The 19,260-nt window shown below is 37.6% G+C and overlaps 1 protein-coding gene across 7 annotated transcripts in view; it reads right to left on the bottom strand.

Moving 5' to 3' along the window:
- GOLGB1 (golgin B1) overlaps positions 1–19,260 on the bottom strand; it is a 97,776-nt gene that overhangs the window by 45,429 nt on the left and 33,087 nt on the right. For 5 of the 7 annotated variants that reach the window (XM_045812719.2, XM_045812722.2, XM_087861598.1 and 2 more), the window contains 5 exons: positions 18,874–18,996; positions 17,709–17,822; positions 15,459–15,861; positions 7,970–8,079; positions 3,019–3,133 (listed from right to left, as the gene is read on the bottom strand). In XM_045812719.2, the coding sequence (XP_045668675.2) occupies positions 3,019–3,133; positions 7,970–8,079; positions 15,459–15,861; positions 17,709–17,822; positions 18,874–18,996 (865 nt within the window). The remainder of the gene's footprint in view (positions 1–3,018; positions 3,134–7,969; positions 8,080–15,458; positions 15,862–17,708; positions 17,823–18,873; positions 18,997–19,260) is intronic. The other 2 variants (XM_087861597.1, XM_045812721.2) reach the window with 2 other exon arrangements.

Here is a 19,260-nt window from a genome sequence, read left to right as displayed (position 1 = left end):
CAGGGTCCTGGGATTGAGCCCTGTGTTGGGCTCTGCACTCAGTGCAGAGTCTGCTTGAGGATTCTCTCTCCCTCTTCTTCTGCCCCTCCCCCTGCTCACGCATGCTCTCTCCCTCTCTCTCTAAAATAAATAAATCTTAAATATATATATATATTACATTAATATAGCACTTAAATGTCTTCAATGTTCTTTCACATATATTCATATAGACAGCAAACTTCAGCACTAGAACAGAGCTACCCAATCTCCTCAATGATCATGTGAGGAAACAAAGAATGACATGACCTACAGCTAGTTCACGGATATCTGGGATCATAATCCAGTCTTCCAAGTTCTACCCCATGTTCTATTTTAATGCATATATATAAAAAGGGTAATAGTACCTCGGAGGATAAAAATACTGATTATTAACATGCCCCCAAAAAGCTTATACTCTTTCTGAGAAGCTAAGACTGATATATTAAAGGGGAAAAAAGCATATTTTGTACACTACATCTAGATGTCTTAACATGACCTACATGAGCTCTCATGAGTTGATCCCACTTATTCTACAAACTCCTCTTCTGCATTGCCCTTTTGTTCACTCTACTCCCAAAATACTGGTCTTACTTCTGTGTGCAAACATAATCAAGTTTATTCAGACTTCATTGTATTTGCCCTGCTTTTTTTCTCTGCTTGGAATGCTCTTTGCTCAGCCTGTTTGCATGGCTGTGCCCTTTTCATCATTCAGGTTTCAAGTTAACAGAGAGGCCTACCCTGACCACCCTAATGCTGCTTTCCTCTTCCCCCAGGCATACCCTGCACTTACCTATTTTACTCTTATCCTAATACTTATCACTCTCTGAAATGATCTTATTTATACACCTGTTTATGGACCATCTTCCCCTCTAATATGTTCAGGGCAGTATCCACAGCAACTAGATTATTGCCTGGCACTAGAATAGGTACCACAGAAATCTGCTAAATGAATGGATAACAATTCATGAAACAAATGAATTCAGACACCTCACAAGATTATTTGAGAAAGAGGTACAGTAGTAGAAATGGAAGTACAAAAGGTGAGTTGAATAGAATATGACACGTAAAGCAAAAGTAATCTGAGACCAAACACAAAACTAACACAGAAAATCTTAAGGCCAGTGATCCCTGGAGGAAAATGCAAAGAGAATGAAACTCATGTAACACCTCTAGACTATAATGAGTTACATGACATTGATAGGCACTGTTCGCAAAACTGCAAAATAAGCATCATGGATAAGGTCTCAAAGAAGTGCTTTTTTTTTTTTTTGACTCTACAACACAAATGCACATTTATGTACTTTTTTTTATAATAATTTTTTATTATGTTATGTTAGTCACCATACAGTATATCCTTAGTTTTTGATGTAATGTTCCATGATTCATTATTTGCATATAACACCCAGTGCTCCATGCAATATGTGTCCTCCTTAATACCCATCACAGGCCTATCCCAATCCCCCATGCCCCTCCCCTCTGAAGCCCTCAGTTTGTTTCCCAGAGTCCACAGTCTCATGGTTCATTCCCCCTTCTGTTTACCCCCCCTTCATTCTTCCCTTCCTTCTCCTACTTATCTTCCTATTTCTTATGTTCCATAAATGAGTGAAAACATATGATAATTGTCTTTCTCTGCTTGACTTATTTCACTAGCATAATCTCCTCCAGTTCTGTCCATGTTGCTGCAAATGTTGTGTAATCGTTCTTTCTGATGGCTGAGTAATATTCCATTGTATATATGGACCACATCTTCTTAATCCAGTCATCTGTTGAAGGGCATCTCACTCCTTCCACAATTTAGCTATTGTGGACAATGCTGCCATGAACATTGTGGTGCATATGTCCCTTCTCTTCACTGCATCTGTATCTCAAAGAAGTGCTTTAAATGGGTTGAATAATGAGCTGAATTTGTGGTGTTATGTATCAGCAAAGGTGGGAACAGTCTAATAAAGATATTAAATATTTAGAGCTAAGCAGAACTGAAAAATGATTAAGGTAGAAATACTGTCTTTAGAGTTTAAAAAATGGTACAAATTCATTCTCACTCTTAGAAGATAAAGCATAATAGTCCAGTTTATCAAGGAAAAAATAGATCATTAATGCACTATTAACTATGTATTACTAAAACCATCAAGGTTCTTGTGAAGTAAATGATAAATGGAAGGAAGTATTTATTTTTACTAACTATTCACACACAGTCTACCAGAATAAAATGCTAACTTTAGTTCAATCCAATAAAACTTTATTTGGCAGCCACTATTTGCCAGGGACTATACTAGTCCTTCATAAAAAGTAAAGCAAAGATGAAAAAGACAAATGGTTCCTACACTGAAAGGCTTATCTCTGAAGAACTTATAGTTTAAAATATAAACAGATGATTTTAAGATAATGTTAAACAAATTCAAGAATGTTATAGAGGCACAAAAATTTAACCCAACTGACAGGAATCAGGGTCAACTTCCTGAAAAAGATAATACTCTAGTTGAGCCCTGAAAGATGAGTAAGAATTAGCCTGTTTAAAGGAAAGGGATACAGTTGTAAGCAGTACACAGCATGAGCAAGACCCAAAGTGTTTTCTACGTTTGGACTTTTATTTATACTGATCTGTTACCTCATTCCCAATATTGATTACCAGGAATGTCCTTTCTTTCTTCATTTTGCCTATTTAAAAATCTGTCATCTTATTAAGGTCCTATTCAAGCCATGCTCCTGAAAAGATTCCCTGACTACTCCAAAATAAATATAATACAGATATCCTGCAGCATTTATAGCCCATAATGCAAAATGTTATACTTACATAAACACTGGTATGGTGCTTTAATTGTTTATTGTGTATTAATCCTATCTTCAATAACTACCAGCTGTGCTAAGATCTTCATTGTCATAGAATCAGAAAATCTACATGATATATATATATATATATATATATATATATATAGTGATAAAAGTAGAGGCACATGTGGGTTAAAAAGACAGAGAATTATGGTTTTCATTTATACGTACCATTCTCAGCTCTCAGCTCTTCCAGTTCTGTGGAACTAAGGAGCAAAGCTCTCTTTTCATTCTCTAGTTCTACCACTTTCTTCTGCAAAAAGGCAATATTCTCCTCAGTGACTGCCTAAATTGTGGAAAGACAACAAATTAATGATTCTCAGTGAAAACGTTCACACTAATGCTCACACAGGCTCTGGCATTTTTGTCTTCTAGAAGTTCTCTAGCATGAAAATACTTTAAAAATGGCATCTACTTACCTGCATCTTTAAAGTAAGGCTTTTTATCAGAAGATAGAAAATCTTTCACACAAACTTCTACTTCATTGGCTTTCAAATTTAAAAATACAGCCTGGATTACAAAGACAGAAATCTCAAGTCTATTGCATAAGAAAAAAGATTTTCAGGTCCATAAATAATATTACAAAGTTTGATTAACGCCACCTGTTAATAAGGTCACTCTCTTACAGGAGACTAAACATGAAGAGAGACTCCCAAAGAAGAATAGGAACAAAAGTTAACATGTAACCTTTAAGAAAGGAAGGAGAGCCATTCTGTTTTTGTTTTTTACAAGGATAATAAAAATTATCTTGTGCTTCATTTACGCATCCATATTGATTTGGTTTTGCTAGTGAGGCATATATCTAATTATGACACATCCTTAGTTGTATATCATTTTATGTTTTTCTTCTCCAAGGGGATTAATTCTATATAATTCTTCATAAAAGTGTAGAATTTTTGAGCCTTGGGGGTCTTTATAGCTCAGTCCTAAATCTTCATTTAATGTTTTAAGAAATGGCAAGAGATTAGTTTAAGGATTCTATGACTTTTATTCTGAGGGAAGTTCCCAGTTTGCATTATACAGAGCAAGTAAAACACTGACAGAAAAGCCACAGAATGAGAACTTGGGAAATGAGAAGACAGACTTTGGGAGAACCACAGCTGCCATACAATGAGAGGAAAAATCAAAGAAAGGAGAAAAAATTCAGCAAGAGGGAGCCCTAAATTCTATGTATAAACTTAGCCCAATCTCTGGCTGAACAATGAACTATGCATTTGCAGGGCTGACTCAAAATAGAAGAGCTAAGGCAAAAATAACTGAGTTTTGAATGCTGCCTTCCACAGGCCAAAGTTTGTGGTTTGAATCTAAATTACTGGCTTTTAAAAAGTAATCAAAACTCTTCAGAGTTTTAGAAATAACAGAAGAGAATCTTGTGAACAAAACATTCACAATATTCAGGTTACAATACAAAATCACTCATCACACATTTAAACAAGGAAATGTCACCTACTCTCAAGATAAAACGTAATCAACAAAGACCAAGCACAAAATGATGCAGATTTTAGAACTAGAAAAAAAGAATTTTGAAGAAGCTATTATAAGTATGTTCAGGACATAAAGGAAAATATGCTTATAATGAATGAAAAGATAGGAAATCTTAGTAGTACAAAGAAACTACAAAATAATGAACTACTCAGAAATTCTAGAACTAAAAACCAAAACACCTGAAATGAAAAATTCAATGGGTATGCTTAATAGTAGAATCTAGATGAAAGAAGACGTCTTGGTGAACTTGAAGACAGATCAAAAGAAATAATCCGATCTGAAGTTTGCGGTGGGGGGGGGGGGAGTGAACAGAACCTCAGGAACTTGTGAGAAAAATAAAAGTGTCAATATATTTGTAATTGGAGTACCATAGGAGAGCAAGGACATAATGGAGAGAAAAAAATTATTTGAAGAAATAATGGCAAAAATTTTCCCAAACATAAGAAATAGATAACCTGAATAGCCATATAACTACAAATGGAATTAGTAGAGAAAATTGCACCCACAAAGACAACTCCAGGACTACATGGCTTCATTGGTGAATTTCCACAAAGCATTTAAGGAAAAAATAATACCCAGTCTACACAAAATCTTCCCAAAAAACTGAAAAGGAAGGAATACTTCCCAATTCATTCTAATAGGCCAGCATTACTTATACAACAAAACCAGGTAAAGAAATTACAAAAAACTACAAAAGACAAACACTCCTCATGCACCCAGATGCAAAACTTTGAAACAAAATTTTAACAAATGTAATTCAACAAAATAGAAGGATAATTTATCATTACCAAGTGAGGCTTATCCCTGGAACTCTCATACATTGATGGGGGAAATGGAAAATGGTACAACCACTTCGTGAACAGTCTGGCAGTATCTTTTTTTTTTTTTTTTTTATTTTATGTTAGTCACCATACAGTACATCCCTGGTTTCTGATGTAAAGTTCGATGATTCATTAGTTGCGTATAACCGTCTGGCAGTATCTTAAAACCTCTTAAATACCTACACGATCCAGGCATTCCACTTCCAGGTACTTACTGAGAGTAAAGAGAGCAGAGGTCCAAACAAATATTTGTAAAAGAATATTCATAGAAGCTTTATTTGTAACAGCCCAAAACTGTCAACAACTCAAATAAACCTTGACCCTTACCTTACACTACACACAAAAATTTATTGAGGTTCAGAGACTTAACTAGGGAAGGTAAAACCATAAAGTTTGTGGAAGAACGGAAGAGAAAATTCTTCATGATTTGGCATTAAGCAAAGGTTTCATAGTTAGGACAAAGAAAATGACATCCATAAAAAATGATAAATACTAGATTTCATCAGAATTATAAAATGTCTGCTAATTAAAAGACATCATGAAGAATATGAGCAGGTGGCAAGCCATAGCGTGGGAGAAAACAGTCACCAAACAGATCTGAAAATAAATTGCCATTCAGGATGTATAAAGAACCCCTACTACTTCATAATAAAAAGACAAAGAATTTGATTTTTAAGTGGAAGAATGACTTGAAAAGACACTTCATCAAAAGAAGATACACAAATGGCTAAGTCGCTCAAGAAAAAACGTTCAACACCATTTGTCATCAGGGAAATGCAAATTAAAATTATGAGATACCACCATGCACCCATTAGAATGGCTAAAATTTTTTTAAACTATCTGAAATCTTGAAGAAGATGTGGAACAACTAGAATTCTCATATATTTTAGGTGGTAATATAAAATAATACAACGACTTTGGGAAATGATCTGTCAGTTTTTATAAAGCTAAATACATACTCTATGGCCAAGCAATTCCTCAACTAGTATTTACTGAAGACAAATGTAAACATATGTCCACATAAATACTTGCACAAAAATGCTTACAGCGGCTTAATTCATAATGGCCAAAACTTGAAAAAAATTCATCAACAGTAAATTATAGCACAATCACGCAAAAGGAAAATGCAGTATATTCGCGAAATGGAGTACTTCTCAGCAATATAAAAGAGTACATTATGATATATGCAAAAATCTGGATGAAACTCAAAACATGCTGAGTGTAAGAAGCTTTACATAAAAGAGCATATATATTACACAAAAGAGCAACAACATTTACATGATGTTGTAAAACAGGCAAAATTAATCTATGGTGAAAAAATAGAATATTGGTTAGCTCTAGAAGGTTAGGATGTGATTGGCTATGAAAGGGTATGAGGATACTTTGTAGGGTGATAGTGATATATCTTGATAGGGATGTGGGTAACACAGGTGTATGCATTTGACAAAACTAAATGAATGGTATACTTAATATTTATACATTTCATGTTTTGTAAATCTTACTTCAAAGGAAAAAGAACTATTAATAAATATTTAAATTTAGTCAATGATATGCATGCTGAAAAAGGTTCTCATGTCTACAACTTGCTGTGAAACACATAAAAAATTAAGATGAACTGGAGGATGGATACACAGATAGATATTTGATTAAGCAAATAGAGTAAAATGTTTATAGAATCTAGATAGTGGATATATAGGTGTTCAGTATCAAATTCTTTCAATTTTTTTGCAATTACTGAAAATTTTTCTTTAACACTGGAGGAAAAAGCTGTGCTTTTGAGAAGAGATTGGAAAGCCTAGATGCTAGAAACGAGGAAGCAAAAAATTTTATCAGTGCACAGTACTACCCAGGGACCACAGAACTCTCCTGATCATAGTGTCTGTCAGTTTGGAATGGTATAATCTTATAATGGATGAATAAATCCAGTTATCCCAGCTTAACACTAGCCAATTAAGATCACCAAACGAACTCTCCTTGTTCTTATAATCATGCTCTATAAACAGCCTTCTGGTGATTATAATCTAGCTTCCCACAGAAATTTTTAGAGAACGAAAAGAGAATATACTGACCAAACAACAGCTAATTGGCAATTAAAGTTTTTACTGTTAATTAATGGGAGGATTATAATTTCTATAATAGACTTTTAAGTCTGGTTAGACTGAATTGTGTGCATTAAAGCTGATCAAATTTCAGTCTACCAAAAACAAAACTGACTTCTCAGCTGAGAAAACTGATTATACGATCAAAAGCAATGATTTATTTTTTTTTTAATTTTTTTTATTATATTTTGTTAGTCACCATACAGTACATCCCTGGTTTCTGATGTAAAGTTCGATGATTCATTAGTTGCGTATAACACCCAGAGCACCATGCAATACATGCCCTCCTTACTACCCATCACCAGTCTATCCCATTTCCCCACCCCCCTCCCCTCTGAGGCCCTCAGTTTGTTTCTCATAGTCCATAGTCTCTCATGCTTCATTCCCCCTTCTGCTTACCCCCACTTTCTTTATCCTGATTTATTTTTAAAACAGAATTCTAAGACCTTAGAATCAGAAAGGCTCCTGAGATCATGGTGCTTGTTATCTATTATTTTCTCATTAATCATTGTTGAGACATAAATTCATGGTTTTCATGATTCCTTTCAAATGGAATCACTGCCAAAAAAGCAACTTATCAAGCAGAAAAGACTTATATTACTTTCTGGATAAAAGAAAGCTTATATTACTTTCTGGAATAAATTCTCATTAGAGCACCCAAGTATGATACAGCAAAGACAAACAGATCATATTCATTAGAAGTATACATTTAATTACCTGTGTATTCTGAGTATCAGGGAGAGAAGTCTGAGATGCTGTTTCATGTTTTTGTAAGGTTGGTCTGCTTAGAAATTGGCTAATTTCTTTGGATTTTTGCTGGAGTTGATCTAAGGAAAAGAAAGTAAGTAAATAGAAATGATCTCTGCGCAAGTCTGAAACTTCATAAGCTATTTATTACCTTCTAGAGATACACCACTCACTCTAGGTCAGTTATCTTAATTAAAATTATGATACTAATGACAACATGTTTTCAACTGTTTAAATGCTCTGAAAGACCAAAGGGCATCTCAGTAAACCACTTTCTTAAAAGGTAAAATAAAATAGGCTTAGAATTTTTCATAAAGTCATTTTTCCTTTCCCCCTTGAAAATGCCTTTGGGATTTTTAAATTTTATTTTCTTCACTCTTCACTGAAGCATTATGAATCCCATTGAGATAATATAGCACAACTCTAAACATGTACATAAGTCAAGAGGACAGTGTGCTCATGTAAAAATTCCATGTAATGCCCCTCAAGGCTTTCTGGTTAATGTTCAGTTCCTCAATACAGATCTTCAACTTAACTCCTTGAAATATATGCCAATCTCTTAGAATTAAATTAAATTAGAGGCATGCATTACTCTATTTTTTTAAAGATTTATTTATTTGAGAGAGAGCGAGAGAGCATGTGCACTCTCGTGGGGAAGGGGTAGAGGGGGAGGAGAGAGAAAATCCCAAGCAGACTACACACTGAGTGTGGTGCCCAATGTCGGGCTTGATCCCACAACCAGGAGATCAGAACCTGAGATGAAACCAAGAGTCAGATGTTTTTGTTATTGTTTTAATTTTTTATTACGCTGTTAAGTCGCCATATAGTACATCATTAGTTTTTGATGTAGTGTTCCATGATTCATTGTTTGCGTATAACATCCAGTGCTCCATGCAATGTGTGCCCTCCTTAATACCCATCACCGGGCTAGCCGATCCCCCTCCTCCCCTCTGAAACCCTCAGTTTGTTTCCCAGAGACCACAGTCTTTCATGGTTCATTCCCCCTTCTGTTTACACCCCCTTCATTCTTCCCTTCCTTCTCCTACTGATCTCCCTGCTATTTTTATGTTCCATAAATGAATGAAACCATATAATTGTCTTTCTCTGTTTGACTTATTTCACTTAGCATAATCTCCTCCAGTCCCATCCATGTTGCTGCAAAGGTTGGGTAATCGTTCTTTTTGATGGCTGAGTAATATTCCATCGTATACATGGACCACATCTTCATCCATTTGTCTGTTGAAGGGCATCTCAACTCCTTCCACAGTTTAGCTATTGTGGACAATGCTACTATGAACATTGGGGTGCATATGGCCCTTCTCTTCACTACGTCTGTATCTCTCGGGTAAATACCCAGTAGTGCAATTGCTGGGTCATAGGGTAGCTCTATTTTTAACTTTTTGAGGGACCTCCACACTGTTTGCCAAAGTGGCTGTACCAACTTGCAGTCAGATGCTTAACCAACTGAGCCACGGAGGTACCCCTGTATTACTTTGATATTAACACTTTTTTTTTAAGATTTTATTTATTTATTTGACAGAGAGAGAGAGACAGCCAGCAAGAGAGGGAACACAGACAGGGGGAGTGGGAGAGGAAGAAGCAGGCTCCCAGTGGAGGACCTGATGTGGGGCTCGATCCCAAGACTCTGGGATCATGCCCTGAGCTGAAGGCAGATGCTTAACGACTGAGCTAGCCAGGCGCCCCGATATTAACACTTTTCTTAAAAATTAGTTTTCACTAAACCTTCCTAAAGGATAAAAGTTTTCCTTAAAAAGAACTTATCACCTATAAGAAAAGTATTCAAATCCATCTTTAGAAGTAAAGATGACTCCAAGCAATTCAGTCTCCCTACCTATGTACCTAGATCTAGCCCAAGTTTTCCAAAAATTAATTCAAATCCTACTCATTTTAGTCACTGAACCCTTCAGATGGAAGTCATGTTTCACACAGCATTCTTTTTAATATATTACACATCACTAGCCATAGTTTTTATTACCGTAATGATAACTATAATATTAAGCCAGATTCTAACTTCAGCCAGAGACAGGAGATTTGACAAAGAGTACAGAAGAGATGAATTCTTAATTCTTCTACTGATTCAGTTGGTTTGAGCAAATCATGTCATTAACAGATCCTAGCAATTTGGAAGTAGGAGTCACTCAGGTGCTAGACAAGAGGACTTAAAAGGATCCTATTAGCTAGGATCTTGTTTAGAATTTTGGCGTCCATATTCATCAGGGATATCGGTCTGTAATTCTCCTTTTTGATGGAGTCTTTGCCTGGTTTGGGGATCAAGGTAATACTTGATTAGAATGAGTTTGGTAGTTTTCCTTCTGTTTCTATTTTTTGAAACAGCTTCAGGAGAATAGGTATTATTTCTTCTTTGAATGTTTGGTAGAATTTCCCGGAGAATTCTTCAGGTCCTGGACTCTTGTTTTGGGGGAGGTTTTTGATCATTGCTTCAATCTCTTCATAATTAATCGGTCCGTTTAAATAATCAATTTCTTCCTGTTTCAGTCTTGGTAGTTTATAGGTTTCCAGGAAGGCATCCATTTCTTCCAGGTTATTTAATCTATTGGCATAAAGCTATTGATAAAAGTTTCTAATGATCCTTCCTATTTCATTGGTGTTGGTTCTGACCTCTCCTCTTTCATTCATAATTTTATTAATTTGGGTCCTTTCTCTATTCTTTTGAATAAGTCTGGCCAGTGGCTTATTGATCTTATTTATTCTTTTCAAAGAACCAGCTTCTAGTTCTGTTGATCTGCTCTACCGTGCTCCTGGTTTCTTTTTTTTTTTTTTTTTTTTAAAGATTTTATTTATTTATTTGACAGAGATAGAGACAGCCAGCGAGAGAGGGAACACAAGCAGGGGGAGTGGGAGAGGCTCATAGTGGAAGAGCCTGATGTGGGGCTCGATCCCAGAACGCCGGGATCACGCCCTGAGCCGAAGGCAGACGCTTAACCGCTGTGCCACCCAGGCGCCCCCGTGCTCCTGGTTTCTAATTCATTGATCTCTGCTCTAATCTTGATCAACTGCTTTCTTGTGCATGGGTTAGGCCTGTTCTGTTCCAGCTCCAGCTTCCTGAGGTGAGAATATAAAAACTGCATTTTAGATTTTTCTATTCTTTTGAGGGAGGCTTGGATGGCTATGTATTTTCCCCTTAGGACTGCGTTTGCAATGTCCCATAGGTTTTGGACCATTGTGTTTTCATTCTTGTTGGTCTCCATAAATTGTTTAAATTGATTTTTAATTACCTGGTTTACCCATTCTTGAGCAGGGTGGTTCTTAGTTTCCAAGTATTTGAGTTTCTTCCAAATTTTTCCTTGTGATTGAGTTCCAATTTCAAAGCATTGTGGTCTGAGAATATGCAGGGAATAATCTCAGTCTTTTGGAATCGGTTGAGACCTGTTTTGTGACCCAGTATATGATCTATTCTGGAGAAAGTTCCATGTGCATTCGAAAAGAATGAGTATTCTGTTGTTCTGGGGTGTAGTGTTCTGTATATATCTATGAGGTCCATCTGGGCCAGTATGTCATTCAAAGCTCTTGTTTCTTTGTTGATTTTCTGCTTAGGTGATTTGTCTATTGCTGATAGTGGAGTGTTGAGGTCCCCTACTATTAATGTATTATCATCTGTATGTCTCTTTATTCTGGTTAAGAGCTGGCTTGTGTATCTAGCTGCTCCCCTACTGGGGGCATAGATATTTATAACTGTCATATCCACTTGTTGGATCCATCCTTTAAGAATAATATAGTGTCCTTCTGTATCTCTAACTACAGTCTTTAGTTTAAAATCTAATCTGTTGGAGAGCCTCAGTGGTGCAGTCGTTAAGCATCTGCCTTTGGCTCAGGGCGTGGTCCCAACATTCCGGGATTGAGCCCCGCATCAGGCTCCTCAGCTGGGAGCCTGCTTCTTCCTCTTCCACTCCCCCTGCTTGTGTTCTCTCTCTCGCTGGCTATCTCTCCCTGTCAAATAAATAAATAAAATATTTAAAAAAAAAATCTAGTCTGTCTGATATGAGAATTGTTACCCCAGCTTTCTTTTGAGGTCCACTGGCATGAAAAATAGTATTCTATCCCTTCACTTTCAGTCTGGATGTATCTTTAGGTTCAAGATGAGTCTCTTGTAGACAGCAAATGGATGGGTCATGTCTTTTTATCCAATCTGCAACCCTGTGGCATTTTATGGGAGCATTTAGGCCATTCACATTGAGAGATATGACTTTAATGATGTCATGTTGCCTGTGAAGTCTTTGTTTCTATAGATTGTAAATTTCTGTTCTGTGTCACTCTTGGGGCCTTTTAACTTTTATACAACCCCCCCTTAATATCTCCTGTAGGGCTGGTTTGGTGGTTGCAAATTCGGTCAGTTTCTGCTGATCCTGGAAGGTCCTTATCTCTCCATCAATTCTGAATGACAGACTTGCTGGATAAAGGATCCTTGGCTGCATGTTCTTCTCGGATAGAGCTTTAAAAATACCCTGCCAACCCTTTCTCTCTTTCCAGGTCTGTGTAGACAGGTCTGACGTTATATTGATATTTTTGCCTCTGTACGTGAGAAATCTCTTCGCCCTGGCCTCTTTCAATTCTGTATCCTTGGATCTAATATTTGCGAATTGCACTATGACGTGACATTGGTGTAGGTTTGCCGTGCATTAAAAGGATTATCCATCATGACCAAGTGGGATTCATCCCTGGGATGCAAGGGTGGTTCAACATTCGCAAATCGATCAGTGTGATTGATCATATCAACAAGAAAAGAGTCAAGAACCATATGATCCTCTCAATTGATGCAGAAAAAGCGTTTGACAAAATACAGCATCCTTTCCTGATTAAAACCCTTCAGAGTGTATGGATAGAGGGTACGTTCCTCAATTTCATAAAAACCATCTATGAAAAGCCTACAGTGAATATCAATTCTCAATGGTGAAAAACTGAAAGCCTTTCCCTTAAGATCAGGAACATGACATGGATGCCCACTCTCACCATTATTATTCAACATAGTACTAGAAGTCTTTGCAACAGCAATCAGACAACAAAAAGGGATAAAAGGTATCCAAATCGGCAAAGAAGAAGTCAAACTCTCTTCGCAGATGACATGATACTCTATATGGAAAACCCAAAAGAATCCACCCCTAAACTACTAGAAGTTATAGAGCAATTCAGTAATATAGCGGGATACAAAATCAATGCTCAGAAATCAGTTGCATTTCTATACACGAACAATGAGACTGAAGAAAGAAAAATGAGGGAATCCCTTCCATTTACAATAGCACCAAAAATCATACGCTCTCTTGGAATTAACTTAACCAGAGAGGTAAAGGATCTATATTCTAGAAACTACAAATCACTCTTGAAAGACATTGAAGAAGACACAAAAATGGAAAAATATTCCATGCTCATATATCGGAAGAATAAACATGGTTAAAATGTCTATGCTACCCAGAGCAATCTACACTTCCAATGCCATCCCGATCAAAATACCAATGACATTTTTCAAAGAACTGGAACAAACAGCCCTTAAATTTGTGTGGAACCAGAAAAGGCCCCGAATCGCCAAGGAATTGTTGAAAAGGAAAAACAAAGCTGGGGGCATCACATTGCCAGATTTCAAGCTATACTACAGAAAAGCAGAAAAATTATAGAAGTGTGGGTCTCTGATGAATCAAAGAGCCAATGTATCAGTTCTATATTATTTCTAGATTTCTCTCTCTGTGATAAACGCCTATTTGTTTTAAAGTTGTGATCACAAAGACAGCATGGTACTGGCACAAAAACAGACACATAGACCAACGGAACAGAATAGAGAGCCCAGAAATGGATCCTTGGCTCTTTGGGCAACTAATCTTTGACAAAGCAGGAAAAAGCATCCAGTGGAAAAAAGACAGTCTCTTCAATAAATGGTGCTGGGAAAATTGGACAGCTACATGCAAAAGAATGACACTTGACCACTCTCTCACACCATACATAAAGATAAACCCCAAATGGATGAAAGACCTCGATGTGAGACAGGAATCCATCAAAATCATAGAGGAGAACATAGGCTGCAACCTCTTTGACATCGGCCACAGCATCTTTTGGCATGACACATCTCCAAAGGCAAGAGAAACAAAAGAAAAAATGAACTTGTGGGACTTCATCAAGATAAAAAGCTTCTGCACAGCCAAGGAAACAGTCAAAAAAACTAAGAGGCAGCCCACAGAATGGGAGAAGATATTTGCAAATGACACTACAGATAAAAGATTAGTATCCAAGATCTACAAAGAACTTCTCAAACTCAATACATGGGAAACAAATAATCAAATCAAGAAATGGACAGAAGATATGAACAGACACTTTTCCAATGAAGACATACAAATGGCTAACAGACACATGAAAAAATGTTCAAAATCATTAGCCATCAGGGAAATTCAAATCAAAATGACATTGAGATACCACCTTACACCAGTTAGAATGGAAAAATTGACAAGGCAGGAAACAACAAATGTTGGAGAGGATGTGGAGAAAGGGGATCCCTCTTACACTGTTGGTGGGAATGCAAGTTGGTACATCCACTTTGGAAAACAGTGTGGAGGTCCCTTAAGAAGTTAAAAATAGGGGCGCCTGGGTGGCACAGCGGTTAAGTGCCTGCCTTCGGCTCAGGGCGTGATCCCGGCGTTTGGGATCGAGCCCCACATCAGGCTCTTCCGCTATGAGCCTGCTTCTTCCTCTCCCGCTCCCCCTGCTTGTGTATCCTCTCTCGCTGGCTGTCTCTATCTCTGTCAAATAAATAAATAAAATCTTTAAAAAAAAAAAAAAAAGAAGTTAAAAATAGAGCTACCCTATGACCCAGCTATTGCACTACTGGGTATTTACCCCAACGATACAGACGTAGTGAAGAGAAGGGCCATATGCACCCCAGCGTTCATAGCAGCGTTCTCCACAATAGCTAAATTGTGGAAGGAGCCAAGATGCCCTTCAACAGATGACTGGATTAAGAAGATGTGGTCCATGTATACAATGGAATATTACTCAGCCATCAGAACGAACCATTGCACAACATTTGCAGTAACATGGACAGGACTGGAGGAGATAATATAAGCGAAATAAGTCAAGCAGAGAAAGACAATTATCATATGGTTTCACTCATTTATGGAACATAAGACATAGGAAGATCAGTAGGAGAAGAAAGGGAAGAAGAAAGGGGGGTAAACAGAAGGGGGAATGAACCATGAGAGACTATGGACTCTGGGAAACAAACTGAGGGCTTCAGAGGGGTGGGGGAGTGGGGGAATGGGATAGGCCAGTGATGGGTATTAAGGAGGGCACGTATTGCATGGTGTACTGGGTGTTATACGCAAGTAATGAATCATGAAACTTTACATCAAAATCTAGGGATGGACTGTATGGTGACTAACATAATATAATAAAAAATTATTATAAAAAAAAAAAGAGGACTTGAAAGTCAAATACTGACCTTCCAGTTGTTGAATGGCCTGGGCTGAACGAACTGCCTGTTCACTCATATCTTGGACAAGCTTTGAATTTTCCTCCTTTAGAGCATCACAGGCAGAATGTAGTTCTTGCTCAGTCTTTTGAAGACTCAAAATGTGAGAGATCTTCTCTTCCATTTCCACCTTGTGCTTCTGCTCCAAAGCACTGTACCGAGACTGTAGTTCAGCCTGAGCTTGACCTGCTTGCTCAAGCTGTTCCAGAAGATGATGCATTTCTTCCTGTAGGTTATGGAAGGATAATTTTCTCTCCGCCACCTCAAGTTGCATCTTTTCCATCAGAATCTTGGACTCTTGTCTTTCTGTTTCCACAGTGTTCCTTAAAGTATTATGCTCAGCTTCCATCTGCTGTAACTGCTGAGAAAGAATCTAAGAAAAAAACGCAAAACCTCATGAGCCATAAATTCATTCTTTCATTTCAATAAGCATACTGAGATGCCTCTTCTAGGTGAAGCATGGGGCTAGACACTCAGGACCTAACCTACAATTGTGTAAGACCCTGTTTTCACTTCTTGATACTTTTAACAATTTATATTCGTACATATTTATTTGTGCCATTATCTCTTACTTTCTGTCTCTCCCATTACAAAATAAATTCACTAAGGAAAGGGACTTTGTCTGTTTTATCATCATTGTTCTCCAGCACCTAGCACAATACATGTCATACTGAGTACATGGTGCTCAATAAATACTGAATGAATGAATGCAGTCCCTGCCCTCATGGAACTCAGAGTTCAGTGGGATGGTCACACTTAACCAGATAATTATAATACAAAAATGGTAGAGGCCATGTGAGAGATAATTATAAGGTATTAATAGGAGCAGAGAAGAAGGGAAATTTCCCAAAAGTCACATAGGTGTAACTATTTATATATAACTATCTAGTAAGAGGCACAACTGAGATTTGAACCCAACTGTCTAATGACAGTGAGAGAGGGGCCTTGGGATCAGAATATAGGTTTTTTTTTTTTTTTAAGATTTTATTTATTTATTCGACAGAGATAGAGACAGCCAGCGAGAGAGGGAACACAAGCAGGGGGAGTGGGAGAGGAAGAAGCAGGCTCATAGCAGAGGAGCCTGATGTGGGGCTCGATCCCAGAACGCCGGGATCACGCCCTGAGCCGAAGGCAGATGCTTAACCGCTGTGCCACCCAGGCGCCCCCAGAATATAGGTTTTATTAGGATGGGAGATATGGGAAAATGTTTCTATGCAAAAAGTCCTCCTCAAGGAGAGCTGAAAATTAAGAAAGAGATGATTGACTTTTTCAGCAGCATGTAGCACCCAGACGAAAAAGCAGAGATGTGGACTGTAGCTCCAATTCCACATTAGTACTTGGCTACTTGGATGTGGTAAGACAAGGACACGAGGAATCCATGGGCTGATAGAAGTATAGTCCAAATGGTCAAACATGGGGCAATAGCAGATGGGGAAAGGAGAGAGGCCAAGAAAGAACTCTCTAATACACCAGAGGAACAAAGTGAAAGGATTGAGGGATCTCAATGTGAATGAAGGTCAGGATAGTCTGAGAAAGTCAATGACAGGATGATTTACACCCTGGGATGGGATACTTGAACTTAAGATTTTAGAACATCAGTGTCTGACCACTTTAGATTCAGGGAATGTTGCATGGTGAATTACTTCAAGCCAACAGAGAATCGACCAAAACAAACAAGGGATAGTACATAAAGCACATTCTTTATTCACGAGAGCAAAGGAGCAAACTGACAGAAAGGAAACTCACTAGAGGACTGTATGGCATTCTAGAGAAACTAGGGCCCTAGACCTAAAAGCACAAAGAAAAGGCCACAATGAAAGCTGTGAAATACAAGCTTCATCAGGGAAGGAACTATATCTGTTTTGCTCATCATTGTATTACCACAAGTTAAGTACAGGGTATTTGTTGAAAGAATGAATAAATGGCAGCAATTCTCAGAAGACTTATGATTTTATACATGCTGCCTGGGAAACTAAAGTGGAAATGGGGCCACCTGGGTGGCTCAGACTTGGGTTTCGGCTCAGATCATGATCTCAGGGTTGTGAGATTGAGGCTGTGTCAAACTCTGCCCTGGGTGTGGAGCCTGCTTCAGATTCTCTCTTTCTCTCTCCTTCTGCCCCTTCCCACCCCCGTTTCTCCCTCTCTAAAAAATAAATAAAAATAAAGTGGAAATGAATACTCCACTCCCAAGGCAGGACAGTAAAGATCACAAGGCAGTACCTGGTTTTTCTGTTCGGCAGTAGTCAGCTCCTGTTGCAGCAAGCCCACGACCTGAGCACGGCCCAATAAGGCTTCTTCATGCTCTTCAAGCTTCCTCTGCAGCACCCTTAATTTCTGAGAAGGAAATGTGCTAAACCAATGAGCACCATTATCTGTTTACCTTTCAAAATATCACGTAGATTTGTGTACTTAAGGTTTCTGAATGTTGAGGATGGCAGATGAAAGAGTGGAACACCAGCATGCCATACTCCCCATCCAGCAGCAAAAAACAATCTCCAAAAATGCCTTCTCCAGTACACTGACAGCAACTAAACTGAGACACAAGCCAGCCCCTGAATTAGGGAGTCTTTTTAATAATTAGAGAAAATGATACATCTGCTTTTAAAATTCTATAGGCAACGTCCTACACCTAAGTAATATAAGTACATGTATATCTCACTCACCAAAGAGAACATTCTCTGTAGGCAAGAACCATTTCTCTTCTAGCTTCATGCACAGGACATGCACTCGGGGGGATAAATAAATCAGTAATGCATGTATACATTAATATTCTACTTCAAAAAGTGTATTCTGAAGGATTACTTAGAACTTGGAAGAAGTTTTCTCTCAAAAACAATTAAACGGATCAACCATGAAATACCACTGGAGCACTTTTGGTTACCACACTGCACAACACACTAAAACAAATACCTTTGAGTTAGTAGATGATAAAAACAATGAAGCCAATTTCCAAAATATACTCAATTATTTTTTTAAGAATATTCAATTTAATAAAAGACTTTATGGCTTCAAAATCATTCCTTTTCATCTTAAATTTTTTGAAAGTTTAAAACTGGCTTCATTGATTTGAAGCTTTGCATCAGGTCTTTAACACAGCTACAGTTGGCAAACTGAAGAGAAACCTATTTCTGACTACCACATACATTTGCCAATTAAATCCAGCTTTTGAGTACCATCAACCTCGTTAGAAGCATAAAAGCAAGGTAAGGACAAGAAAAAATAAATAATTAATATGCAACAAAAGACAAGATCACCAAAAAGAAGCCAATTAAGGAGCACACTAAGACCAAGTGGAGAACAGTGTATGAGAGTAGAAAAGTGGCTGTGATCATTTAATTAAATGTTAACCAAATGACAGTCATTCTACTAAGTTTTAGCAACACACCTGTTGCATCTCTGTTTCCACATCTGCCTGGGTTACTAACTGAAGAAGCTCATCTTCATGAAGACGAACTTGTGTTTCAAAGCGGGCATCTTTCTCTCGGACCACCTGCTGCATGGAACTCAACTAAAGACACACACCAAAGAAACTATACACGTTACACTCCCCGAATATTGCACAAACAAAACTCACACACTATTCTCCAAAGATGGACACTGAGAACTGATAGGCAATATATTTTAATTAAATTTTTAATGTCAAGGATGAGAATGTTGGAAGAGAGATAGGCCTGACGGTAACTTCCAAATGTAAGAGAAATCCTATTATCAAACTCAGAAATCAGCCCAAATATAAATTTTGATTAAAATTATATTTGCATGATTACTAGAA

This window comes from Ursus americanus, chromosome 4 (assembly GCF_024610735.1).
Source record: "Ursus americanus isolate L20-20 chromosome 4, mUrsAme1.1.p, whole genome shotgun sequence".
In the NCBI taxonomy this organism is placed as follows: domain Eukaryota; kingdom Metazoa; phylum Chordata; class Mammalia; order Carnivora; family Ursidae; genus Ursus; species Ursus americanus.
This window is presented reverse-complemented; position numbering and strand designations above follow the sequence as displayed.